A 23,148-nucleotide genomic window follows, 5' to 3' on the forward strand; every position below is an offset into this window, starting at 1 on the left:
TTTCCAGGTTGAGGTCTCCCTCAGCCAAGGTGTTGAGCCAAGCTACCAGGTTGAGGTCTCCCTCAGTCGTGGTGTTAAACCAAGCTGCCAAGTTGAAGTCTCCCTTAGCTTATGAGGTGCCGAGCCGAGGTCTCCCTAATTGCCAAGGTGCCGAACCGAGGTCTCCCTTAATAGTCGAGGTGTCGAGCCGAGGTTTCCTTTAGTTGCCGAGGTACCGAGCCGAGGTCCCCCTAGTTGCCAAGGTGTCAAACCAAGGTCTCCCTTAGGAGCCAAGGTGCCGAGCCGAGGTCTCCTTTAGTAGCCGAACCGATGTGACACCTTATGTATATGCACTCGATTAGGCTCGCGAGCCTTACGAGCCAAGCTATATTAAGCTCGAGCTCGACTTGATTAATAAACAAGCCCCATATGTTAGGCTCGAATTCGGATCATGACCACCCCTATACCCGAATAAATGCAGTTACTTGGGAAACACTTATCCGGGTAAATGCATTTACCCATATTCTTTAATTTCTCATGTAAATAAGGTAATTACCATTTTAGTCATAAAAATTCATTATTAAAATGGGCATTTTTGCCCATTCAAGTGTTGACAAATTCCCCTAGGTTGGAAAGTTATTTACTCACCCAGGAGATCATACCTAAGAAAATAAAAATTTCCTTGTCCCCATATAAATCTGAAAAATTAACATGAAATTCTTAATCAATGAAAGACAAATTCTATTGACCAACTTTCCCCCTCTCAAAATCCAAAAAGCAAACACTCGATTAGAATGTTCACTTCTTTAATTGGACACATGATGATTTGTTGTTGTACTGGTATGTCCAGCACTTAAAAATTTCATCTCGACTCAACTCTGGGCCGGCCGAGTCCACATATTATGCACAGAAGGAAGACAAAACCATTGCTAACGAAGAACCCACGACGCCATCGTTCTTTCTTCTTCGTTTTACTAGATCCAAACATTTTTTTGATAGATTTGAAAATCAAACCTTATTTATTGTTAAAAACTTGATATGAAGTTTAAGGATACTTTTGGGATAAAAAAAAATAAACTTATGACATCATTTTTCACTATAATATTATAATTATATGCCATCATATTAACATCTTTAAACAAAATATAAAGAAGGTCGATTAAGTAAATTAGTTGCAAACTATATGGGTGTATTAGTAAAATAAAAAATATAGAATAGGTTTTAGGAAATTCGTAGAAGTAGGAAGGGTGTTTTAATAAATGACCCTTCTTTTAGTTTCTCCAACTCTAATTTCTCTCTCATTCTACTCTCGTGATTCGTGAAAATCATCCGGTCTGCAAATATGCCGTCGTCTTCTGTTGTTTCCTTTCCGCCTTCTCAGCAGCATCTCCAGACCCTCTTGGGATCCGCCCGTCCTTTCCTCCGAGGGGAGCTCGAGTCTGTTGATCCAAAACTCCCGGCTCTTGTTGCCGTCCTCCGCTCCGTCGGTGCCGGTGAGTGCTGGCACAAGCACGGCAGCTTCCTCGAGCACCTCGTCGACATGTACAAGATTCTTAAGCTGTGGAATGCGCCTGACTGTGTTGCCCTTTGTGGCCTCTTTCACTCCGCCTACTCCAACTCTTACGTCAACCTCGCCATCTTCGACCCTTCTACCGGCCGGGACACCGTCTGTGATCTCGTCGGTGAAGCCGCTGAGCGCCTCATTCACCTCTTCTGCATCGTTCCCCGGCAACCGCTCATCCACGACGACCTCCTCTTCCATTACACCGATCAGGAACTCGTCGAACACCTTAAGCACTCCGAGAATTCGCTGAGAAACGCAAAGGAGAAGGGTGTCTTCAATCGAGATGAATGTTGGAGGAAGAAACTACAATCCCTTGTCCCTGCAGAAGGGATAGTAGTCAAGCACATAAAGACCGGCGAAGATGTCCTCGTCTCGAGGCGGGTTGTAGCTACCTTCCTCCTAATGACGATTGCAGATTTCAGTGACCAGCTTTTCGGCTTTCAGGACACCTTGTTTGATAATTCAGATGGTCGGCTGGAGTTCTCAGGCAACAATTATGCGTTGGGTCTTTGGCCAGGTGATGGAAAGCCAGGCCTTTGGATGAACTCACTGTCGAGGATGGGTGCTCTATATTCTCTGATTGTGAGAGAAGAAGAGATTTTCATGGAAGAGAGGAAAAGGGTTGGGGTTGGTGGCAATTTGTCAAAGGGAGATGATCGGGACGAAGAGATTGAGCTTGTGATCCCTCCTGTTTTTGAGAACTGCACCAAGGTGTTGGATGCAGAGGAGCAGATAGTTGCAAGAGATTTGTATTGGGAAGCTGTTTGTGAAGGGTCCAAGGTAGGACTGGAGAGGGTGGAGGAGTTGTTACTGAGGTGTGTTGAGAAGAACCCATTTATTGGAGAGCCCCATCTGGTGCTGGGTCAGGTTTACTTGGCAAAAGGGAGGTTTCATGAGGCTGAAACAGAGGCTGAGAAGGGGCTGAGGCTGATGCTGGAATGGGGGAGCCCTTGGGATAAGAGAATGTCTTGGGAGGGCTGGATTGCTTGGGCCAGAGTTCTGTTGATGAAAGCCAAGGAGAGTTCATGGCCTCAGACATCTTGGGGTATACTCAACCTGGGGCTTGTCAGGTAATTTACTTAGTTAAATGCTTTTAGCCTTTTACAATATATGGTGATCCAACTCTTTGAAAGTGAAAAGAAGAAACAAAAGTTGGTGCATGGTTTAGTAGTTTGATGAGTGAATCAAACTATCATAGACCATTTCTCTGTAGCTTTTTTCCTGTTTAGTTTAAATAAATTAATATGTTTACATAAAAACAGCTCCAATTTGATCTCCTGTTGTATGGAGCTAAATTGTAATTGGTCTTCCAAATCTAAATTAATTCTGAGGTAATTAGTCAATAAGATATGCATGTAGGTTTGGACTGAAGACTAGAAGTTCAAGAACACCTCACAATATGATGGGTTGTTGAATTAATTGATGTATATGAAGGATGCTGGTATGATAAAGGATTGTAAATTACTGAATAATCAATTGACCAGTGATTGTTAAATATGCCAAATTAATCGAGATACATAGACTAATTAAATGTCTGATATGTATAAGACCATACTAATTAAGCATCCCATCCTACTTTAGCTACGGGAGAAAAAGCTTTTTCATGCCGTCCATGTCGATTTCTTTTGAATGTGTGATTAGAATTGCATTAACGATTCTAGATATTTTGAACACCATAGGAGAGGAAACCTAGAGATATTTTCTTAATGTGATTCTTTTCAGGCAAAACTCTATTGGCTTTGTTGCACTGCAATTTTATTTGGATTAGTACAAATGTATGAGAGAGCAAATGACAAGAATGAAAATTTTGGTTTAATTTTGTTTTGGGTTTTAGTTTATAATGTTTTTAGGTCTTATTTAACTTCATTTATAATGCAATCAAACAAAATAAGGTAAAATTTGAAACAAAAATTAATCCGAATTTGTACCCAAAATATTTGCACTACCATAATTTTGCATCAATATAAATAAATTTGTACTGTAACCAAGTCACGGTAAATAAACCAAAAATAATTTTCATTTACCATGCAACAGCAATCCACTTGCAATTCAAACTCTTTAGTTTGATATATACTTATCTTTTAGAATAATTTACAAGTTATCTTCCTTTTCCGGTTTGATGAGCTTGACCAATCAAAACCCATGTGAATTTTGATGAATACCACATTATTGATATTATCACTACCATTGGTTATATATTTTTTTTTCCTTTTTCTTTTTCGTATCACAGTCAAATTCTTATCAGACTAGAGCTTCATTATGAGACAAGTGATTATTCTCACCTAGAAAAAATTGTTTATTCTTATAACAGTTTTATTGTACATAGGTAAGAGTAAGACCAAAAAAAAATCAAAATGGTGTATAAAGTATTCAGAAATAAAATTGGATTTAATCTTTTAAATCAAATAAAAATGTCATTTAATCTCTTAATTAAAATAAATAAAAATCTATATATCAAAAAATCAACTAAAAATTTAACCTAAATTTACAATAGTTCAAAATAGTGGCCCTGTACTTTGTGTACGTTGATTATTACCTTACGATGGAAATTGGAAAGCCTGTAATTCAAATTAAATGAACATCTCCGTCACTTGGTCATTGGCTATTTACAAGGTACACTGAATGGGCATATGCAATTAAAATCTATCCTATCATATTATTATTACTTATCACCGTGTAAAGTCACGGTAAAGATATAAGTTGATATTTGATCTTAAATTTAATTAACTTTTATTACTTGCATCAAAATAAAAAAAGGCAAGTATATGGGTAAAATATAAAAACCTCCCGTTCAAGACGGAAAACATATAGAATTACATTTTTATCCTTAGATATCTTTTGAGTTATTTGTGAAATACCATTTTTGCTCTTACTCGAGCAATTCATTACTCCCTATACTATTGAGAAAACACTCGAACCCTAAACCCTAACAGTTGCAACAGCCGCAATACTCGGAATATTTCGTACATCTTCCAGTGATGATTCTTCACCGGATGACGACCATGCTTCATCTTGTTGGCCAATTTCTTCATTGGAGCTCATTTTTTTTTTCACCGGATGGCATTTGTATCTTTATCCCTTTCGTTTAATTTGCAGCGGTTGTAGTGTTTGGTATATTCTTCACCGGAATTTTTTAGCGACTATTCTTCACCAGACAACAACCGGTGCTTCATCCTATTGGTCGATTTCTTTGACTGTCGATCAAAAGGTCCGGATGTAGTATGCACGTTAGGTTAGCACTATGAGTGAGCACCTAATAGCTGAGCAACACCTATCCCAGTTAATGCTCCTTTCATCTTAACATTTTTGTGTCGTTTAGGAATAACTATTATTTTATTATTTGTATCAAAATAATTAAAAACAAAAAAGGAAAACATGTTTCAGCGCCTTTCTCTCCAACAAAAAGGAAAACCTGTCCCAGTGCCTTTCTCTCCAACTTTCTACCGTTTAGGGTTCTCCCACCTCTGTATCTTCAACCGTTGCAACTGGTTGGTTGGGGCAGCAGTTCTTGAAGCCCTCACTTACGATTTCATCTCAAGAAATCCATTCATCCAAATTCAGGTGACTACGGTCTATCATTGGTATATATGCTTTACGGTTTCAATTTATCTCCCACTTACGGTTTTCAATTTAAAATTAAAAAAAAAAAAACTTAAAATTTTAATTTTATATGAATTTTGATGTATACAATTATTTATATATAATAATTAAATAAATTAGTATAATAAAATTGAAATTAATTATATATTTTATTAATATATTATTATATAATTGTAATTTATATAATATATTATATTTTATATATATAAATAATATATATATATATGGGTCGTGCTGGGTAGGGTGGCGGGTTGGGCCATGCTAGCACGCGGGCTGCAGAAGGCACGGCCTGCTCGGTCATGCCATGTCAGCCCAGCCCGTAGACCTAAAACCCCAACCTAGCACAGTATGGACCATTGTGTTGGGCTTGGCACGACCCACATGCCATTGTGTCGTGTCGTGCCAAGCCAGTCCAAACTTGGCCCGATTTACACCTCTACGTTGGCAAATTAGAGAATTCAGTCTAGGTATAAAAAATATTCTCTAAAATTATAACATGTAATGCTTTTATTATATATTAATTTAGGGTTGTTCACGGGTCGGGTTGGGTCGCTTTACTGAGGTTTTTCCAACCGACTTGACTTAGTCGGGTTACCTTAACTTGAAATCGAAACCGACCCAGTGTTAAGCAAAACTGACCTGGTCGGTTTGAGTCGGGTTGGGTCGGTTTCAGCTCTAAGTTCAACCATGCCCCCCATGTGCCTGTGTGGTGCAAGTTTGGGTTGTCAGTTTGAGAATTTATTCTTGCTAGAAGTGAAGACGGCAAAAAGAAGACAAATTGATAAGCATTTGGGATTAGATATTAGTTTCACCACGAAAACTGAAATCATGAATTTGAAACATTATATCAACTTGTATGCACTTCACAAAGGATTATGAACAATTAAACAAAGTATACAATAACATGCTTTTTTAGCTAAGTTGGTTCGGTTCGGGTCAGTTTTGGTTTTCACACAAGAAAACCAAAACCAACCCAAACCATCGGTTTATGATGTTTTACAACCTGAAACCGACCGGTGCTGAAGATAACCCGACTGACTCGGGTTGGGTTGGTCTGGATTGGTCAGTTTGGTCGGGTTGTGCCTTCTTATGAACAATCCTATATTAATTTTCTAAAATTAGAACATTCACCAAAAATAAAAAGCTTTTAAGTAAATTATTAGTTTTTGCATAATTTTTTTTTATTTTATGATATAGTTAGTATAGAAGAATTTTAATGCGTATGGTATATTTGTCTCGTCGTTTTTGTTTATTGAGAAAGACAAAGTATTATAGTTCCGGCAAAAAGCGAATGAAAAAGATGAATTCAATGAAAGATAAACCCTCTTTATGATTGAAAGCCGAATTCGGAAAAAGAAACGGGCAGAAATAATTATTAAACAGCTAGTAGGTGTTCAGACTCACTCATAATTACCTAACGTGCCAACTACATCCGCGCCCTTTGGAGAAGCTCCCTAACATGATTATTGATCCTTAAATCAATGTTAATATACGAAAGTGAAAAAGTCATATATACGAAAGCTATCAACATTGATCTCTTAAATCAATGTTAATAATGTGGAGACCGACGCTGCTGGGAGAAAAGGACGTATCGAAGGTGGGGGGTTATTCCAGCACATGCTCTGGGTCGAACAGAATACGTCGTTGCTCACTTTTTATCTCCATTTTCAGATTTTTCGATTTTTTTTACTTCATGTCCTTGCCCGCTTTTAAATTCTAACAGACGTCCACCTCAGCTGGGTCGTTAGTTTAATATCACTGTAGAGAGTCTAGCCACTATAGATCAATTGAAAGCTGAGAATGGAAGCAGTGGGAAGAAGAGAAAGAGCATTGTAAAGCTCAATCTTGTTGTAGAGAAACTACAGAAGAGCTTTTCCCTGTCGAGGAGAGGTGATTGTGAGAAACTACAGAAGCTCAAAGGTTCGTCGTTCCTCTGTTCGCTTCTCACCAATAGGACCGAAACCCTTCTTTTTTCTTAGGTTCGTCGTTCCTCTCCGGTGGGACCGAAATCGTTCTTCCTGGGTTCGTCAATTTTCTCCATCAGAGAGGACCGAAATCGTTCCTCTCCGGTGATTGTGAGAAACTACAGAAGCTCATAGGTTTAACGTTTTTCGTCCTGCTCATTGATGAAAGAGAGGTTTTTGTTGATTTTTTTTTTCAAATAGAAGAGTGGTTTTTATTAAAGTTAAACAGGAGAGGTTTTTATAATTGTAAGAAACTTAAGGGGAGGTTTTTTATTTTACCCTAACAATATTGATATCGAGTAAAAGACTTAAACCTGTCCTAAGATTTCTTGTAAACATTGAAACATCCCCTCACTTTTGATATTTCCCCTATCGAATTATGTAAGCGAATATAAACCTCCCCTCCAGTGGCATTCTATTCAGCTATGTTGGCATGTGAAAAAAAAAAAAAAAACGGTGATACGCCCAAATCCCCCGTAGGGGCAGTTTTGAATAGTTCCACACCACAATCCTCCAAAAAGTTAGAGGTATAAATCAGGTCATGTCACCTGACCCATGGCATGACACAGGTCAACCCCCCAAAATATCCCAAAGGAGGGAGACATGGCCTAGGATGACCCACGAATCAACACAGCACAACCTGCACTTTGCACGACAGCACACAGACCGCGCTGACCCGTTTTACAGCTCTACCCAAAGTCAGTGGTTGTGAGAATTGAATCTACTGGAACAAACCAGCTGATGTACCATCTAAGTCACCCTTCACTTGGCAGAAATAAAAAAGATTTCAAGGGATAAAAAAATCTGTTAGAGTTATACTATCATCTAGAATGCATGAAAAATAGTGCTTCATCAGCATCATGTCTGAAATCCATTTTTCAGACTATGCCTGGTATTTGGGTTTACATTAAAAAAAAAAAAAAAAAAAAAAAATTCTCACACCATACATTGGAAATCGGAAAATGTATAGTATGAAAAAATGTACTGTTTTTGTATTTCTTCATTTTTTTACTGTTCTTACTTACAATATGCTGACGTGGCATTGGAAAACGCTTCTATGGCATCACCCATCAATTGTCCCAAACAAAAGAAAAAAAATAGCATACCAATACAGCATTATTTTCTCAAAAAAACATTTCTCAAAAAGGGCATTGGTTCCAAACAAATGGCCTCAAACAGTTACAATTTTGAATTCTTCGTTATCCACGGAATTAATGGCGTTTTTTTTTTTTTTTTGAGTTTAAGAAACATTTAGCGCTAAAATTTACAAGTTATGATAAAACATGATTTGTTCTTGGTTAATGGAAGAGATATTTGTGATGGGAACCCCTTCAACAATGGATTTCATTTTAGTGAGGGTCGATTCAAATCTCAGATGAATGAAGCAATCACCGTGGATTTGATTAGTCAACTTGATTCCTATAAAAGAAATAAAAAAAAAAAAAACTACGCTGGGTTATTCTTTTCTTTATCATGTTGCTCCTAATTGCAACTCAAATTCTTTAGTTTTGAAGCTAATCTAAGTTACCTTTCTTTTTTGGTTTGATGAATACCACCTGATTAGTTATTACTTCTATGACACCACTTAATTGGTTATAAGATTTATTTATTTATTTTTGGGTATCATAGTCAAATTCCTATAAGATTAGAAAACTTCTTTATAAGACAAGTGACCATCTCTCCCAGAAAAAAAAAAAAAAAAATTGTTTGTTATATATTATAGCAGTTTTATTGTGCATAAGTAAGACCTCTGCTCTCAGAAAAAAATCAAATTGGTGTATAAAATATGTTGTTCACAAATAAAATTAGATTTAATCTCTTAAAATAAACAAGTTTATATATGAAACAATCAACTAAAAAATTAACCTAAATTTACAATATAAATTATGGGTTTCAAACAAAGTTGGTCAAAATAGTAGCCCTATACTATTTTTCTTCTTCAAACAAAGTTGGGAACATCACACCATTTTTTCATAAAAACAGTACTAGACATGTGGAGTTGTAAGCACTGTTCTCTTATTTTTTGTTTGGAACCGTTGCTCTCACATATGTATTTTTTCAGAAAACAACACTGTTTTTATTTGGTACTATTGTTGGTAACAATGTTTTCAATATTGATCTATATTATCTAACATCCAAGATAATGCCACATCATTACATCGGTGGCAGGAACACGTCATTTACTCAGAAAACACTGAATTTGGCATTGCTCTAGATTACACTTTCCCGATTTCCAAGATGGAGTTTGAAGCAACGTTTTTTCTGCAAAAACGATACCAAACAAGAGGGCATTGTTTGAAGCACCGCTTTCTTTGAAGAAGAAAAAGAAGAGGAAGAAGAAGCAGCAGTCGAACTAGAGAGTCTAAAATCCTACTAGTCGATCATAATGTGTATTATATTGTAGTTAGTGTACAAGAACAAAACTGCCCCCACTTAAGTATGAGACAAGAGAACTACAAAATTAATACCAGAATTGCCACATCAGTAGATAACTTAAACATGATGAAAAGACTAATCTATCCTTACTTGACCAACTCTAACATCTATCTTGTTATATTATTATTAGCGATTAAGGCTCAGTTTGGAAGGAGTACAAATACAAATATATACAGTGCAAATGCATACAAAATATAAGGTTTTGTGCACTCTACAAATTTGCATTTGTACTCCTTCCAAACTGAGCCTAAAGGGTGTGCTATGCATATATGCAAATAAATGATAAAGCTATAAGTCAACATTGTACGTTAAATTTAATTTTTATGACTTGCACCAAAATAAAGACAAACTAGCGGGAAAGCCCCTGCTTCGCAAGGGCAAGATAGAAAAATGCCATTCAAAAGATATAATAATAAGTTAGACTATTTTTGTTAAATAAAATAACTATAACTATATTATTTATTCAATAATAATTTATTCCAATAATAACTTAAAATTTTAATTTTGATACTATAATCTTAATAAAAACAATAGAAAATATTAATTTATTTATATGTTAATAAGTCAAACATTTTTAATTGTTGTACTCTACATGTACATATTTGTATTTATATTCCTTCCAAACTGAGCCTTAATTTTTTTTGTCGCGTGCAACCATTATGAGCAAAATTGTCAAAGTGTCTCACATTTCATGCTCTGTAGGTAGGACTATCAATGGGTCAGGTCCGACCTGACAAACCCAAGTTGATTGGGCCAGTTCTGGTTCCAAGAATTAGACCCAATGAATCAATTTTAGATCTTGATATAGTGTCCCGATTATAATTGGTTCAAACCGGTTCCATCCAAACTAATTCAGAAATTTAAATAAATATGAAAGCATTGTTTAAATAAATTGTTCAAATAAATATGAAAGCATAGTTTGAGATTTCAAAAAATTTAAATAGCTAGATGAGGAAGGCTAATGACAGGACTCTAACAAAGGGGTATTTATCACAACCCTGGTGGGGACGTACGGGACTATGTCCCGGGCCTCTGCATCAGGTACCAAATACCAACTGGGCCACCAACCAGTTGGTAGAGAAAACATCATTTCGATGTTTCCTTTTTAAGGGAACCATTTTGGCCTACGTACTTATGTGTAAATCTTGCATTCAACTTTGTGCATAATGGGATTTCATTTCTATTCCAGCAGAAATGGGATTGGAATTCCAATTCCGTCTAACCAAATAGTTGAAATCGGAATAACCCATTCCAATTCTGATTTCAAACCTCTATTCTTATAAACCAAAGAAGCCTAAGAATCTATACATTTGAAAGGCTCAATATTGAAAATTTCAATCACGAGATACTTTAAACCTTGCTTCTACATTTCCTCGGTCTTAGATTTTGGAATTAGATTATTTTTAAGGTCTGATTTGGATTAGGCTGCAAATTGAAACGAGCATTGATTTTGAACAGGTAATACTCAAATTCAATTTCAAAACAAATTTAGGATATTCTTTATATCATAGGATTTGATATTCAATGGATTTCTAAAAATCCAAGTCGATTTCTTATTCAATTTTTTAACCCAAAACTTTACTCCAACACTCAATCTTATGATCCAAACTTTACCCCAAACTATTCCTACTGTCTGTTTGCTTGAACAGAGGAATTGATTTGGTTATGATCCAATAGGTCTGAGATAGGATCTCAAATTCTTAATGCTCCTCTGTTTTAATGAGGAATGTGCAATTACCAGAAAACTTAAGGGTATCACAAGATAATATCTAACAGTAAGGGTATAATTTATTAATTTCATGAACAATAGGAATAGTTTAAGAGATTTACCCTATTTAATAATATAGCTACAATAATTTATAGTTCCACTTGCTACATCCCAAAGTGGTGAGTTGTGAAGCCATATTCTTCCTTTTTTTTTAAGAAACAATGTGCTTTCCGATGAGATGATATTGATTTTATAATGAAACTCGCGCCAAGAAAAACAATTCACATTAGAGAACATCCCTAAATTAATTCTAGGAGTATGTAATTCCTGCATGGAGCTTCAGCTTTTTAGTGGTCTTTGCCATCAAACCTACAATTTTCTTAGCAGCCTGGTGAGTTAGACTCATAAACTGCTAAAGGCTCATTCATTGCCAAATAAACCCTTCCTGGATCCATTCTATGGGACTCATTTCATACCAAAGAAAACATGTGTGAAGAATGGTAGTTTTGAAACCCCCCCCCCCCATCTAGCTCCTCCAAACTGGGGCTGAACCCTAAACCAGAGCCCAACATAGTTGAAGTTCTTCAATTCAGGCAGCCCAACTTGCACCCCCAAAATAGATTCAAAAGCTGATACACGATATGCACTAGACCTGGCAATTGGGTTGGATGGATTGGGTTCGGGTTGGGTCAAGACACTTCAGGTTGATTTCGGGTCGGGTTGAATTTTGAGTTGGGTTATCAAATGCTAGACCCTAACCTTAAATATTCGGGTTAGGGTTGACCCATGGGTCAATTCAGGTTATCCCCAAAAATAATTGAAATTAAAACAAAATAAAGAAAAACTACATGAAAAATGTCAAAATTAAAGGAATTAACCTTAAAATTTCAAATATAAAATAAAAAAACTTGAACATTTAACAATTTAAAGAATAAACAATAAAGAGTAAAGAGTAAATAGAAAAAAAAATTAAAGAGTGGAAACTTCTAATAATGCATAAATAATCCCAATTAGACTTGACAATCGGGTCAACGGATTGATCCATGACCCAACCCAATCTAGTTTTTTCTGGGTTAGGTCGGATCAGGTCATTCTCACATTCAGGTATCTAAATATGAGGCCCTAACCCTGTTTTTTTGGATTGGATCAACTTTTTACCAGGTCTAATATGCACCATACATTGCGATATTTTGAACCTTGGTTTAATTCTCATCGGACTCCTTTGCCTAACGGAAGAGACAAAAAAAATCTTTAGATTCTTTTAACATTTATCCAGAAATGCATTAAGAATTCTCTAAATTGTTATGAGCATAAGAAAATGGCACAAACTCCTTGCTTCTAAATGTCTTGATAACCAAGAATATGACCTAACATAACTAATCAAAATCTAATTTCCCTTGCATAAATTCCATGAGACCAAAAAAAATTGTTAATCGAGTAAAGATAAAAACCCAAAAGGAAGAAAAAAAAGATTAAAGAGTATCAATCCTTTCAGCATCATTCAGTAATTGGCCCCCAACATTGTCCAATCCCACCATTCTTGCCGGTTCTTCATGATTCAAAAAGCTTGCTCTAAGTTTATATATACAAAGCAGTCCAGACAAACTCTCTTCTTGTATTAATTAGTTCACCTAAACACCAATTAGAGAAGATGATGATATGGAGAAGAAATTGAAGGGAGAAAAAGGCTGGTGGTCTCTGTCTTTGAGTGGGGTGGGTAATTAGTGGGTGTCGTATGAGTTGTCACAAAAGTACATTATCATGTGCAGCTATAACCTATAATTAAGAATTGTCTCCATCATTAAGTTTCTAATTAGGGCGATGCTTCCTGTAGACCACCCAGTTTTGTCATATTGGTGATGTGAGAAACTTTTATCTACCTAGCCCCCTTCATCATTGTGTGGTGACCCACAATTGATGTGGATATTGTACACCCTGATAACCACTCTTATAGGGGTCAGCATACATATATACTACTACTAGTGGGTCATTAGATTTCTCTTGGTTTAGAGCCCATTTGGGCCCTTAATTTTTAATTTTTATGATTCAATTGGTAGACTACTTAAGTAATTGTGGTTGTAGCTTAGAAGGTCCAGAACTCCAGATAGCTCCAAAGCACTCTGATCCTAGTCAAAAGACAGGAATCTATTGGCTTATAACCTACAAAACAATTTATTTGTTTGGGAGTGAGGGAGGAAAATGATGTGGTCCCCACTTTATCTACAAGAAAATTGAGGTAGGAGGAAGATAGCACACATTTTGCATTAGTCCTTTGGTGCAAAATTTATGCTGCCAAAGTTTGCAAATGAGATAATAAGACAACAAAACAGTATAAAGTTTTGCATCAAGAAGGAATGCAAATCATAATTATAAACAAACAAATGTAAAACTGAAAATTTTTATCTGGCTCAGTGATTTTCCCAACCCCGTCAAAATTTTTTAGCTCCACTGTATAAGGGGATGAATCCTGATCGTGAATTGATGTTAAATGCGATTTATAGGGAGGGGGGCTACTGATAAACTATGGAGGACTGTCATTTAGAAATCTGCATTGGGTTTACAGTGTACTTAACCCAAAATAAATATTACTGAGTCTAAATGGTTTTGATATACTGTCCTCCCATTTTATTGGCAGTTCCAAGAATTTGCTGAGAGCCTGAGACCATGGCTATGGCCCATGACTGATGCTAGCTCATCTTCATGTCGACCACATTTCTCTCTCTCTCTCTCACACACACCTCGCGCTATCATGAACAACATTCCAATTGCACAGAAATTCTAGCTGTTCCATTCACTTTCTTTCAGGTTTCTCTTTAGGGGTGCAACTGGGGTGGGAAATCAGGTTGAGCATTTGTAAAATTTTGAAAGAGCTCCGGTCCAAAGCAGTGGAAGAAAATCATCAAATTAGGTACTCGAATTGCACCCCCCACACCCCTTCAATGAATGTACTATTACTTTTTCAGAGACAAAAAAAGAGCTTTTGTTAGCCTTTTGCATTGGCAATTTGGCCATGGGTCTCGCTGGCTCACTGCTAGTTGTTCTTCATGGACAGTGACGGCAACTGTGAAGTGTGAACCCGTGTGGCTTCAATTGGCGGAAGGCTCAATTAGAGCTCGGCCAATCACAGGGTACCTCGTAGGCGTGCAACGGTGACAGACCGAGCGAGCACAGGAGTCAAACTTGCCCAAAAGACTGTCGGTAGACGGTGCAAATCAATCACACCATACGCCCAGCCTCTCTCTCTCTCTCTCTCCACAGCTTTATAATTGTCCGCGATTAGCGCAGGAGACCTCAGAAACAACAAAAAGAAGAGCAAACTGGAATAGAGGGGGGGGGGGGGGGAGTCTTATTTAAATGCACCACCAATCAAGGAAAGGAAATGCAGAGCCTTGAGATGAGATGTTGACCAATTGATTAGAAGGGCCAAGAGATGATGGCTCTCCTGCTTCCACAGAATCCTCACTTTGTACTTCACGCGGTTTCTTATATACATATAATTTGCTGGCTTTGAGAGAAAATTAGTTTTGCAAGAGGAGAATAATAAGCTAAATTGCTTTGCTATTGCCAAATGCCAAGGCTGTAGAGGATAGAAAATCATTTCTTTTATACAATTCTTTAAACCCCTCATTGATTTACCCTAGATCGAGGGCAACCACTTCCAAGTAGGGTTTGATAAAAGGGGCAGATCAAAAAAGACCTAGTGGAAGTACTATAAATGATTTAAGCACCTATAATTTAATGATGGATATGATAATGAATAAAATCGAATGGTCAAACGGGATTTATGTACCTAACCCCATATATTTGGAATAAGACCTAGATGATGATGTATATAGGGTCAGACATTCAATTAAGGGCCCATATGGTTTGTAGTCAGAATCGGAATGAAATTTGTAAGAATTGCAATTGAAATGGTCTATTCCTCTAGCTGTTTGGTTCATATGAGAATTGAAATCAGTTAAAATAGATTTTCACTCCCAAGGGTGGGGGTGAGAATGGCCATTCCATGAAATGGGGGAATGTCATTCTACTAGAAATGGGAATGGGATTCCAATTCTGCCCAATCAAATGGTTGGAATCTGAATAGACCACTCTGATTCCAATTCCATATCCCTATTCCTATGAACCAAATAGACCCTAAAATGTTTCATGCAGATTATTGAATTTTTTCACACATTTTTAAGGAAAACTTTTGTTTCTTTCATTTTAGGTGCAACAAATTTACCAAAGGCAGCCTGAAATAAATGGACCCTAAATAGCGAAAATGCTTATAAGTATTTTTGTTTCAAGAATTAAAAAAAAAATGAGGCCAAAAATTTCAACCAATGAAATATGAAGTTCTGCAATTCATTTTTCATTTAATACTCGATATTTGAAGCCAAAACTTTTATTATTAATATGCTTATCATATATTAAATAGATGAAAAACTAATGGCCTATGTTGCTTTAGACATTAAAATTGAACACCTTGTACCACTGGGGATTATTAGATAGTGTGAAGACTAATATTATAATTCTCTGAAGATAAATTGCATAATTCTTGAAGTTCTTTTTACCATATTTGGCATAGCTTACCTGCTTTTAGTAAGCTTACTAGAAAGTTAAAAGTTGCTTATATCATTGAATGGCAGTGCCCCCTTGTATTTTGTTTATCTAAGATGGAATTGATTGAATAAATCCTAATTGAGCAGTTTGGGTTCTTGAGATTTTAAAATTATCCAAATTTCCATGATGCTACCCATATCTAGAATTCAAAATTTTTGTTTTATTTATAAATAAGTAAATAACTGCCCAATCACTAAAATCACATATTCTTGTTGATGTGACAGTTAATTTTGTTTGGACAAACAAAATTCTACTACACCTATTAGTGAACAACCCCCTAAATTAACAGGCTTATAATTTGACTCTCAATCTACATGCCCTGTATAGGGATGTCAATTGGATTGGATTTGACCCAATTAGATCCAATGCAATGCAAGTCCATTACAAATGGACTAGGTCCAATTCAATCCAATGAATATTTTAGATTATTTTGATCTGGCTCAGTTCAATGTCTGGAACATCCAATATGTTTAAAGTTGCTTTAATTTATATTAATTTTAACTCAAACCTAGTCCATCGACACCTATATTCCTATCTTTTATCAAAAGATCAGATATTGACTCAATCCAACCCAATCCAATATAAATTCATTATGAATGGATGGGGTCCAATCCAATCCAATAAATACTTTGAACAATTAAGTCCAAACTGGTCTAATTGAATATATCTTATTGGTCTGTCCAATCCATTCAAATTGATTTTGGTTTGGACAGGGTCCGATCCAAAACCAGTCCATTAACACCTCTACCCCTGGCTTTGTTTTTTTATAGAGCTGTAAGTGATATCTGATCGTCTGAATTCAAATTTGAATTCATGATTGGACCGAATATGGATCCACCCCTATTCGATCTAATATAATTCAATTCAGTTTAAATATAATGTGCTCATATATACTTAATATTTATTTTAAATATCTACTAGTAAAGTTAATTTAAATGTTGTGTTTTTGCTAAATTTTATTTATGTTCAAGTTTCATACAAGTAATTTTCAATTAGTTTTGCTTATAACATATAATATATCAGTCATTTTAGTTCATTTTATCAATACTATATAATATCTTGATCATTTTTAGTTTATTTTATTTATACTCTTCAATATCTGATTGCAATTCAAATTTGATTTGAATCTGACACAAAACCGATGGATAATATGCAATTCAATTTCGAATATCAACGAACCAAATTGGATCTACCTCTATCCGATTGATTTGCAGCCCTAATAGAATACTCTGTTCTATTAGCTGGTTTTATCCAAAATAGAGTATTAGAGTATGGATTTGGCTTGGTGGGCCAGGAATCCCCCCATTTATCAATTTGTCCATGAACTAGTAGAGGATAAGAATGCTTTTTTTTCCTCTAATGAATGGCTTTCTGTTTCCCATTAGCTCAGACAACCTTGTATAACAAAAATAATTTATACAAATATAGCATCTTTTGCCCCCAAACAAGAGATTCCTTTTTGCTACATTGACCTCTCACCAAAGCCAAGCAAAGTGGAGTGTAGTGTGAGATGGTCTGGGTTTAAACCACTAGCTGATGTCCCCCAAATCATAGCTGGAAAGTGATTTCTAATGCACCCATTTCTGCTAATAGGCCTCCTTGCTATATCTAACCCATTTAGACCTACTATACTATATATGTACTAAAGAAAGAAAGATTTGTAGGTAGAGAGGCTAGCCCTAACATAGTGGCCGACATTCTGACCAACCCAAAAGCATCTGACAAGGAGTCTGGTCCCTTAGATTAGAAATGTTTCCTTCTTTTCCCCCCTTTTTTTTATGGTGTTGTTAGAACTCAGAACTCAGAAGAGAGAAGAGGTCTCTCCCCCTCTTCCAGGAATGTTCCCCATGTGCTTTTGAAGCTTTTGAGTATGAATTCTTCTTTTTTTTTTCCTCTACCCAAGACAACACTGAAGAAATGGAACAGTTTGGAACAGTTGGATCTATTGCACAGAGAATGTTAATTAAGGGCTTTTGGATCAAATCTAATCTATGAAGGTTCTTCAGTATCAAAGGACATTGCTATGTTAAGATTGCTCAAAATAACCTGTGAAGTATGGATGGAGCCTGGAAGAGTTAATGAAATGTTGCTCTACTGTCTACACCTCTTTTAAATTTTTAATCCATTGCAGGCAGCCCAGATGCTCATCCAACGCGCCACAGCCCACAGACAAGGTGGGACCTGTAAAAAGGCATGCTTTAGAGCAAACCCTTCATATCTTTGGAAGAGAAAATGGGGTTACATAAATCAAAAAAAGGGCACATTCTATTTTGTCAGCTTTTGACAAAAATGTGTTTTATCTGTTTGGGACCTTCTATCCTAGACAACCGTTTTTCTGTTTTCTTCGTTTCATCTTGTCAGCCAGTAAAGCTGTGGATTGGATAACATTTTTTAGATTCGGCAAAGGTAGGATTACGTAGACAAAATCCAACAATTAGATTGATTTCCGTTTGAGGATCAGGACTCTGGAAATACAGATAAAAGACAGATCAGATGGTCATGATCGCTGAGAAACATGGAGGAAATCAGAAATGATGGTAACTGGTTCAGAGTCAAACAAAACCAATGGAATTCACGTTTACTGAGGATTGTAAAGAGAATGAATTTTGAATCCCAAGCGCTCCAACGTTCAAAAATAATTGGAGTCCTCGTGATTCATCAAACGGTCACAAAATTACCTGTGAACAAAATTAAAAAAGAACACAAGAAGCAGGTAATTCGGCTTCAGTTTCTTTTTTTCCTTTCTTATAAATAGCAGACCTCGTTCAAACCTCCAACCATATTATGATTCTTCACCTTTTCTTCACTCGGTTTTCATCATTGTACCTTCCACCCTACGTGAAGGAAGAAACCCAAATCAGCTTTTGAGCTTTTGAGCTTTTCCTTTTTTTTCTTTTTTTGGGTCTTAACTTTCCAGGCAGCATAGTTCTCAGTGGACAAAACCCAGCTCCCTCCTCAAAAATCTCATACATTTTCCAGTGGTCTCCTCAAACCGATCGAAACCCACCTCCCAAGATGCAGAAACAGAAATGGGTCTTCAATCTCGTCTTCGCCTTTTCATTCTGTGCTGTTCTCTCAGAAACCCTAGCTGAAACAGGTGCACAAACCATAGCTTGCTCGGAAGCAGATAGAGCTGCACTTCTTGGCTTCAAATCCAGAATCTGGAAGGACACAACAGATATTCTAGCGTCATGGGTTGGTAAGGATTGCTGTGGAGGAGACTGGGAAGGTGTTCAGTGTAACACAGCAGGAAGAGTGATTGGGTTGCAGTTGCAGAGACCCTCAGATAGAGAGAGTGGCCTTTACATGAAGGGAACGCTGTCCCCTTCTCTGGCTGGCCTACAGTTCCTGGAGGTGATGGTGATAAGTGGGATGAAGCAAATAGGAGGGCCCATTCCAGAGAGCCTCTCAAAGCTTACCCGTCTCACCCAACTTGTCCTTGATTACAACGCATTGCAAGGGTCTGTACCTTCATTTCTCGGTCAGTTGCCTCTTCTCCAGACTGTATCATTAAATGGAAACCATCTGAATGGACAGATTCCTCCGAGTCTAGGAAACCTCAGAAACCTCATCCAGATGAATTTAGCCAAGAATTCCCTAGCAGGTCCAATACCACCCACCTTCAGAAACCTTCATAATTTGCAGTATTTTGATCTTAGTTACAACAATTTATCTGGGTCAATCCCAGATTTTATGGGACAGATTCAGAACTTGACATTCATTGACTTCTCCAATAACCAATTCTCAGGCCAGATACCCAGCTCCCTCTGTAACTTGACCAATCTTTTGGACGTCTCTTTGAGCCATAACCAACTTACAGGAAGAATCCCTGACAACATTGGCAACCTAAACGCACTTAGCAGCCTTTCTCTGAGTGGAAATCGCCTTTCTGGTCAAATACCAGCCTCCATTCCAAGGTTACAGAGGCTTTGGTACCTTAATTTGTCCAGAAATGCTCTCTCAGATCCTTTACCAGCCCTTACAAAGGGGCTCCCGTCTCTGCTGTCTATAGACCTGTCCTATAACAACCTCCATTTAGGGAACGTTCCCGATTGGATCAGTAGAAGAGAATTTACAGACGTGCACCTGGCTGGCTGTGGCCTCAACGGAACTCTCCCAAGCTTTGCAAAGCGAGATTCTTTTAACTCCATTGACCTCTCTGACAACTTTCTTCAAGGTGGGTTTTCAAATTTCTTCACAAACATGTCAAGTTTACAGAAGATCAAGCTCGCAAACAACCAGTTGAGGTCGAACATTTCGGAGATTGCATTACCAGATGCGCTTTCCTCTATTGATCTCCACTCAAATCAACTCTATGGGCCAATATCAACGCTTTTAGACACTAACAAGATCGGATTTCTGGAGCTTGTAGACATCTCAAACAATCAAATCACGGGTGAGATTTCAGAGTTCAGTGAAGGTTCAGGTTTGAAACTGCTGAACTTGGCAAGCAACAGAATTTCAGGTCAAATCCCAGATTCAATCTCAAACTTGGTTGAACTAGAAATGTTTGATGTTTCAAGGAACCAGATTAAGGGCATCATCCCTGCAAGCTTAGGCCAGCTACCAAAGTTGCAATGGCTCGACCTGTCCATCAATGCACTCAGTGGGAAGATCCCAGACAGCTTTCTAAGCTTACAGAGCCTCAAACATGCAAGCTTCAGGGCAAACAGACTGTGTGGAAGGATACCACAAGGGAGACCATTCAACATTTTTCCTGTGGCTGCTTACGCCCACAACCAATGCTTATGTGACAAACCCATGCCACCTTGCAAGATAAGCAACCTACAAGAGTAGGGTCAGTGAAATGCTGACCCAACTACCAATGGGCATTTTTCATGCCCTATCAACATTGTTAAATCAGATTAGAGTTCTATTTCATAATAACTGAAATCCTTTATTTTTTTTACTGAATACACTACTACACTTATTGTTTGCTTGTTTTTGAAGGGAAGCAGTCCGTTGGATTTGATAGGGAATTTAGTTAACTCTGTACTCAATACTATTGACGCTATTCACAAATAAGAATTACATAAACCCTTGTATTAGTAGCCAATCGTTACATTTGAATTGCGAAGAGCCCATCTATGGGCATGTTCAACGGAATCATTGCAGAGAGAGAGAGAGGATGTGGAATTGAAATCGGATTGCTATTATGAAATGGATTCCACTAACAAAACCCAATGATCACAACTGGTTTAAGCATTTACAGATGGCACTCAACCCATACATTTAAGGTTACTCAAAATGGCCCCTATGAATGTATCTTCCTTATAATCTACTCTTCTGCTTCCGCTTCTTCCTCTTCCCTCTCTGAGCCTCCTTGTTCCTGGCATGGAAATAAACGGGCATTTACAATAAGCTATTAATATAATGACTTCAAAATGAGAAAAATCATAAGCAAATAATTCAGAGTATGTTAATAGGGAAAAGAAATACATCTTCCTTTCCAGCATTGTAGGCTTCCATGGCCTTCTCATACTCCGCCTTAAGCTCTGCAACTCTATCCAAGTAAGACTTCTTCTCCTGAGCCAAATACAAAATTCAAATCAATTTTCCATAAACCTTAAAAAGAAGATACTACACAGAAGATAAAATAAAAGTGACAAGCAATGATCCACTCACTTCATCTGACATTGATTTCCATTTCTCTCCAGCTTCTTTAGAAACCTATTTATTATTTTACATCAAGATTTTAAAATGAATTCAAAACACCCAAAAGAAAACAAATGCAGATAAAACATTGAGGCTAAAGGCATGCCACAATCATACCACTGAAACATTCTTGTTGTCTGTGTGCTCCTCTTTGTATGCCTTTCTAAATTCCTCCCTGCAATCAGAACCATGCAATTAGGAAAGAGACTCAAATAAAGCCAGTAATAAGCATCTCCTGAAAAACAAGTATGCGAGAGAGAGAGAGAGAGAGAGAGAGAGAGTCCTTTACATGAAGACGAAGAATGCAGTTGGAGGACGCTTAGGCATGTTGGGATCCTTCACTTTCTTTTCCTTTTTACTTTTCTTTGTCTTTGGCTCTGATGCTACTGCTTTCCTCTTCCTGTTAAAAACCAGAAAGTCAGAAACAACTCAAATCCCAGATTAAATCTAAAGAAATGGCATCCTTATTAAAACAAGGATAAAATAAAATAAAACAGAAACGAGCAAAAATCATACTTTTCTGTAGGTTTATTAACTTCAGTAACTCTTTCCACAACTTGAGCGTCTACAACGAAAACGAAACTGGTTAATAAATAAAAGAAAACAAGGACTCCCATTTAGATGATTTAGATGTTCAACAAGAAGAGCAAAAGAAATATGCGCGGAAGTACCCAAATTCATCTTGATCTTAGAATCAAGGCTACAACTATGCATGTCGATAAGCACCACGGGGACATCTTTATTACATTCTTCACTGTAAATCAACAGAAACCCAACTCTCATCATTCACCAGTAAAAATTAAGAAGCTGCCGCATGCTCTGTACTTGAATAGTGCTAGTAACAATGTAGTGACATAAAAAACAGATCTGCATGTTATCAAAACACTACATTGACTTTCTCCCAGAAACCGAGAAACAATAGATGAAGATGTACAGAAACAAACCGCAAGGCCTCCGAAACAGACATTCTGAAAACCCAAAAAAACCCAGACGAACAGAACAACTAAATCATAGATGAACTACTGATTAAAAAGGTGAACCCCACCATCTAGTGAAAGCGCTCCCATCCTTGGCACGTTTCAGAGTACTTTTCTCCACTTCGACTCTCTTTCTTGCTCTCGGAGTAGACTTAGACGAAGCTCCCGCCATGTTTTGTTCAGAGAGACCAAGCTAGCGAACGAGAGAGAGAGAGAGAGAGAGAGAGACGACGGATTTACCAGCAACCCTTTTTTGGGATTCGATTGTTCGAATATTGTGGCAATTTAAAAGCAGAACAAGGAAACGAAATTTTTTTATTGGCGCCACGAAACCGCGGGAAGATTTGAAGAATTCGACATGGATCGATGAGCTGGCTTGTTAGAGACCGTCCATTTCTGTTCATTTCTACGGCAAAGATTTGTTTTATCGGCTTTTAATTTTTCTCTCTTTTCCCGCTTAACCAATTGCTATACCACGGGAAAGAATTGAAATTTTTGGCGCCGGTTCATGTTTAATTGAACGACAAACCGACCGGTTTCATTGATTACGCGGAGGCGGGCCAACCGTCCAAGTTATGGGGTTGGACCGGTTGTAGTGGGTTTGGATGGCCCAATAGGTTTTAGACCCAGAATACTATAGACTCTAAAGAAATATTAAAT

General features: G+C 37.2%; 3 protein-coding genes across 4 annotated transcripts; 2 read left to right on the forward strand and 1 right to left on the reverse strand.

Moving 5' to 3' along the window:
- Nucleotides 1-1,124: 1,124 nt before the first annotated feature.
- On the forward strand, nucleotides 1,125-2,914 carry LOC148864107 (E3 ubiquitin-protein ligase). The gene has a single exon (XM_088980043.1). It carries the CDS (start codon nucleotides 1,322-1,324, stop codon nucleotides 2,615-2,617), a length of 1,296 nt encoding a protein of 431 aa, XP_088836169.1. The 5' UTR covers nucleotides 1,125-1,321; the 3' UTR covers nucleotides 2,618-2,914.
- Nucleotides 2,915-18,577: 15,663 nt separating this feature from the next.
- LOC148864108 (uncharacterized) lies at nucleotides 18,578-20,893 on the forward strand. The gene has a single exon (XM_088977428.1). The coding sequence runs from the start codon at nucleotides 18,872-18,874 to the stop codon at nucleotides 20,651-20,653; it is 1,782 nt and encodes a 593-aa protein (XP_088833554.1). The 5' UTR covers nucleotides 18,578-18,871; the 3' UTR covers nucleotides 20,654-20,893.
- Nucleotides 20,894-20,987: 94 nt separating this feature from the next.
- LOC148864109 (high mobility group B protein 7-like) lies at nucleotides 20,988-22,775 on the reverse strand. Of its 2 annotated transcripts, none has more exons than XM_088977429.1 (8): nucleotides 22,557-22,775; nucleotides 22,183-22,265; nucleotides 22,028-22,076; nucleotides 21,801-21,911; nucleotides 21,629-21,686; nucleotides 21,482-21,526; nucleotides 21,296-21,382; nucleotides 20,988-21,185 (listed from the first exon to the last, which is right to left on the reverse strand). In XM_088977429.1, the coding sequence occupies exons 1-8, from the start codon at nucleotides 22,658-22,660 to the stop codon at nucleotides 21,135-21,137; spliced, it is 588 nt and encodes a 195-aa protein (XP_088833555.1). In that variant the 5' UTR covers nucleotides 22,661-22,775; the 3' UTR covers nucleotides 20,988-21,134. The 2 variants fall into 2 exon arrangements, with proteins under 2 accessions (XP_088833555.1, XP_088833557.1); XM_088977431.1 differs by having other exon boundaries at nucleotides 22,183-22,378; nucleotides 22,557-22,748.
- Between the last annotated feature and the right edge of the window lie 373 nt (nucleotides 22,776-23,148).

This window comes from Nelumbo lutea, chromosome 3, assembly GCF_056320005.1.
Source record: "Nelumbo lutea isolate HS-2025 chromosome 3, American lotus-T2T, whole genome shotgun sequence".
Taxonomy (NCBI): domain Eukaryota; kingdom Viridiplantae; phylum Streptophyta; class Magnoliopsida; order Proteales; family Nelumbonaceae; genus Nelumbo; species Nelumbo lutea.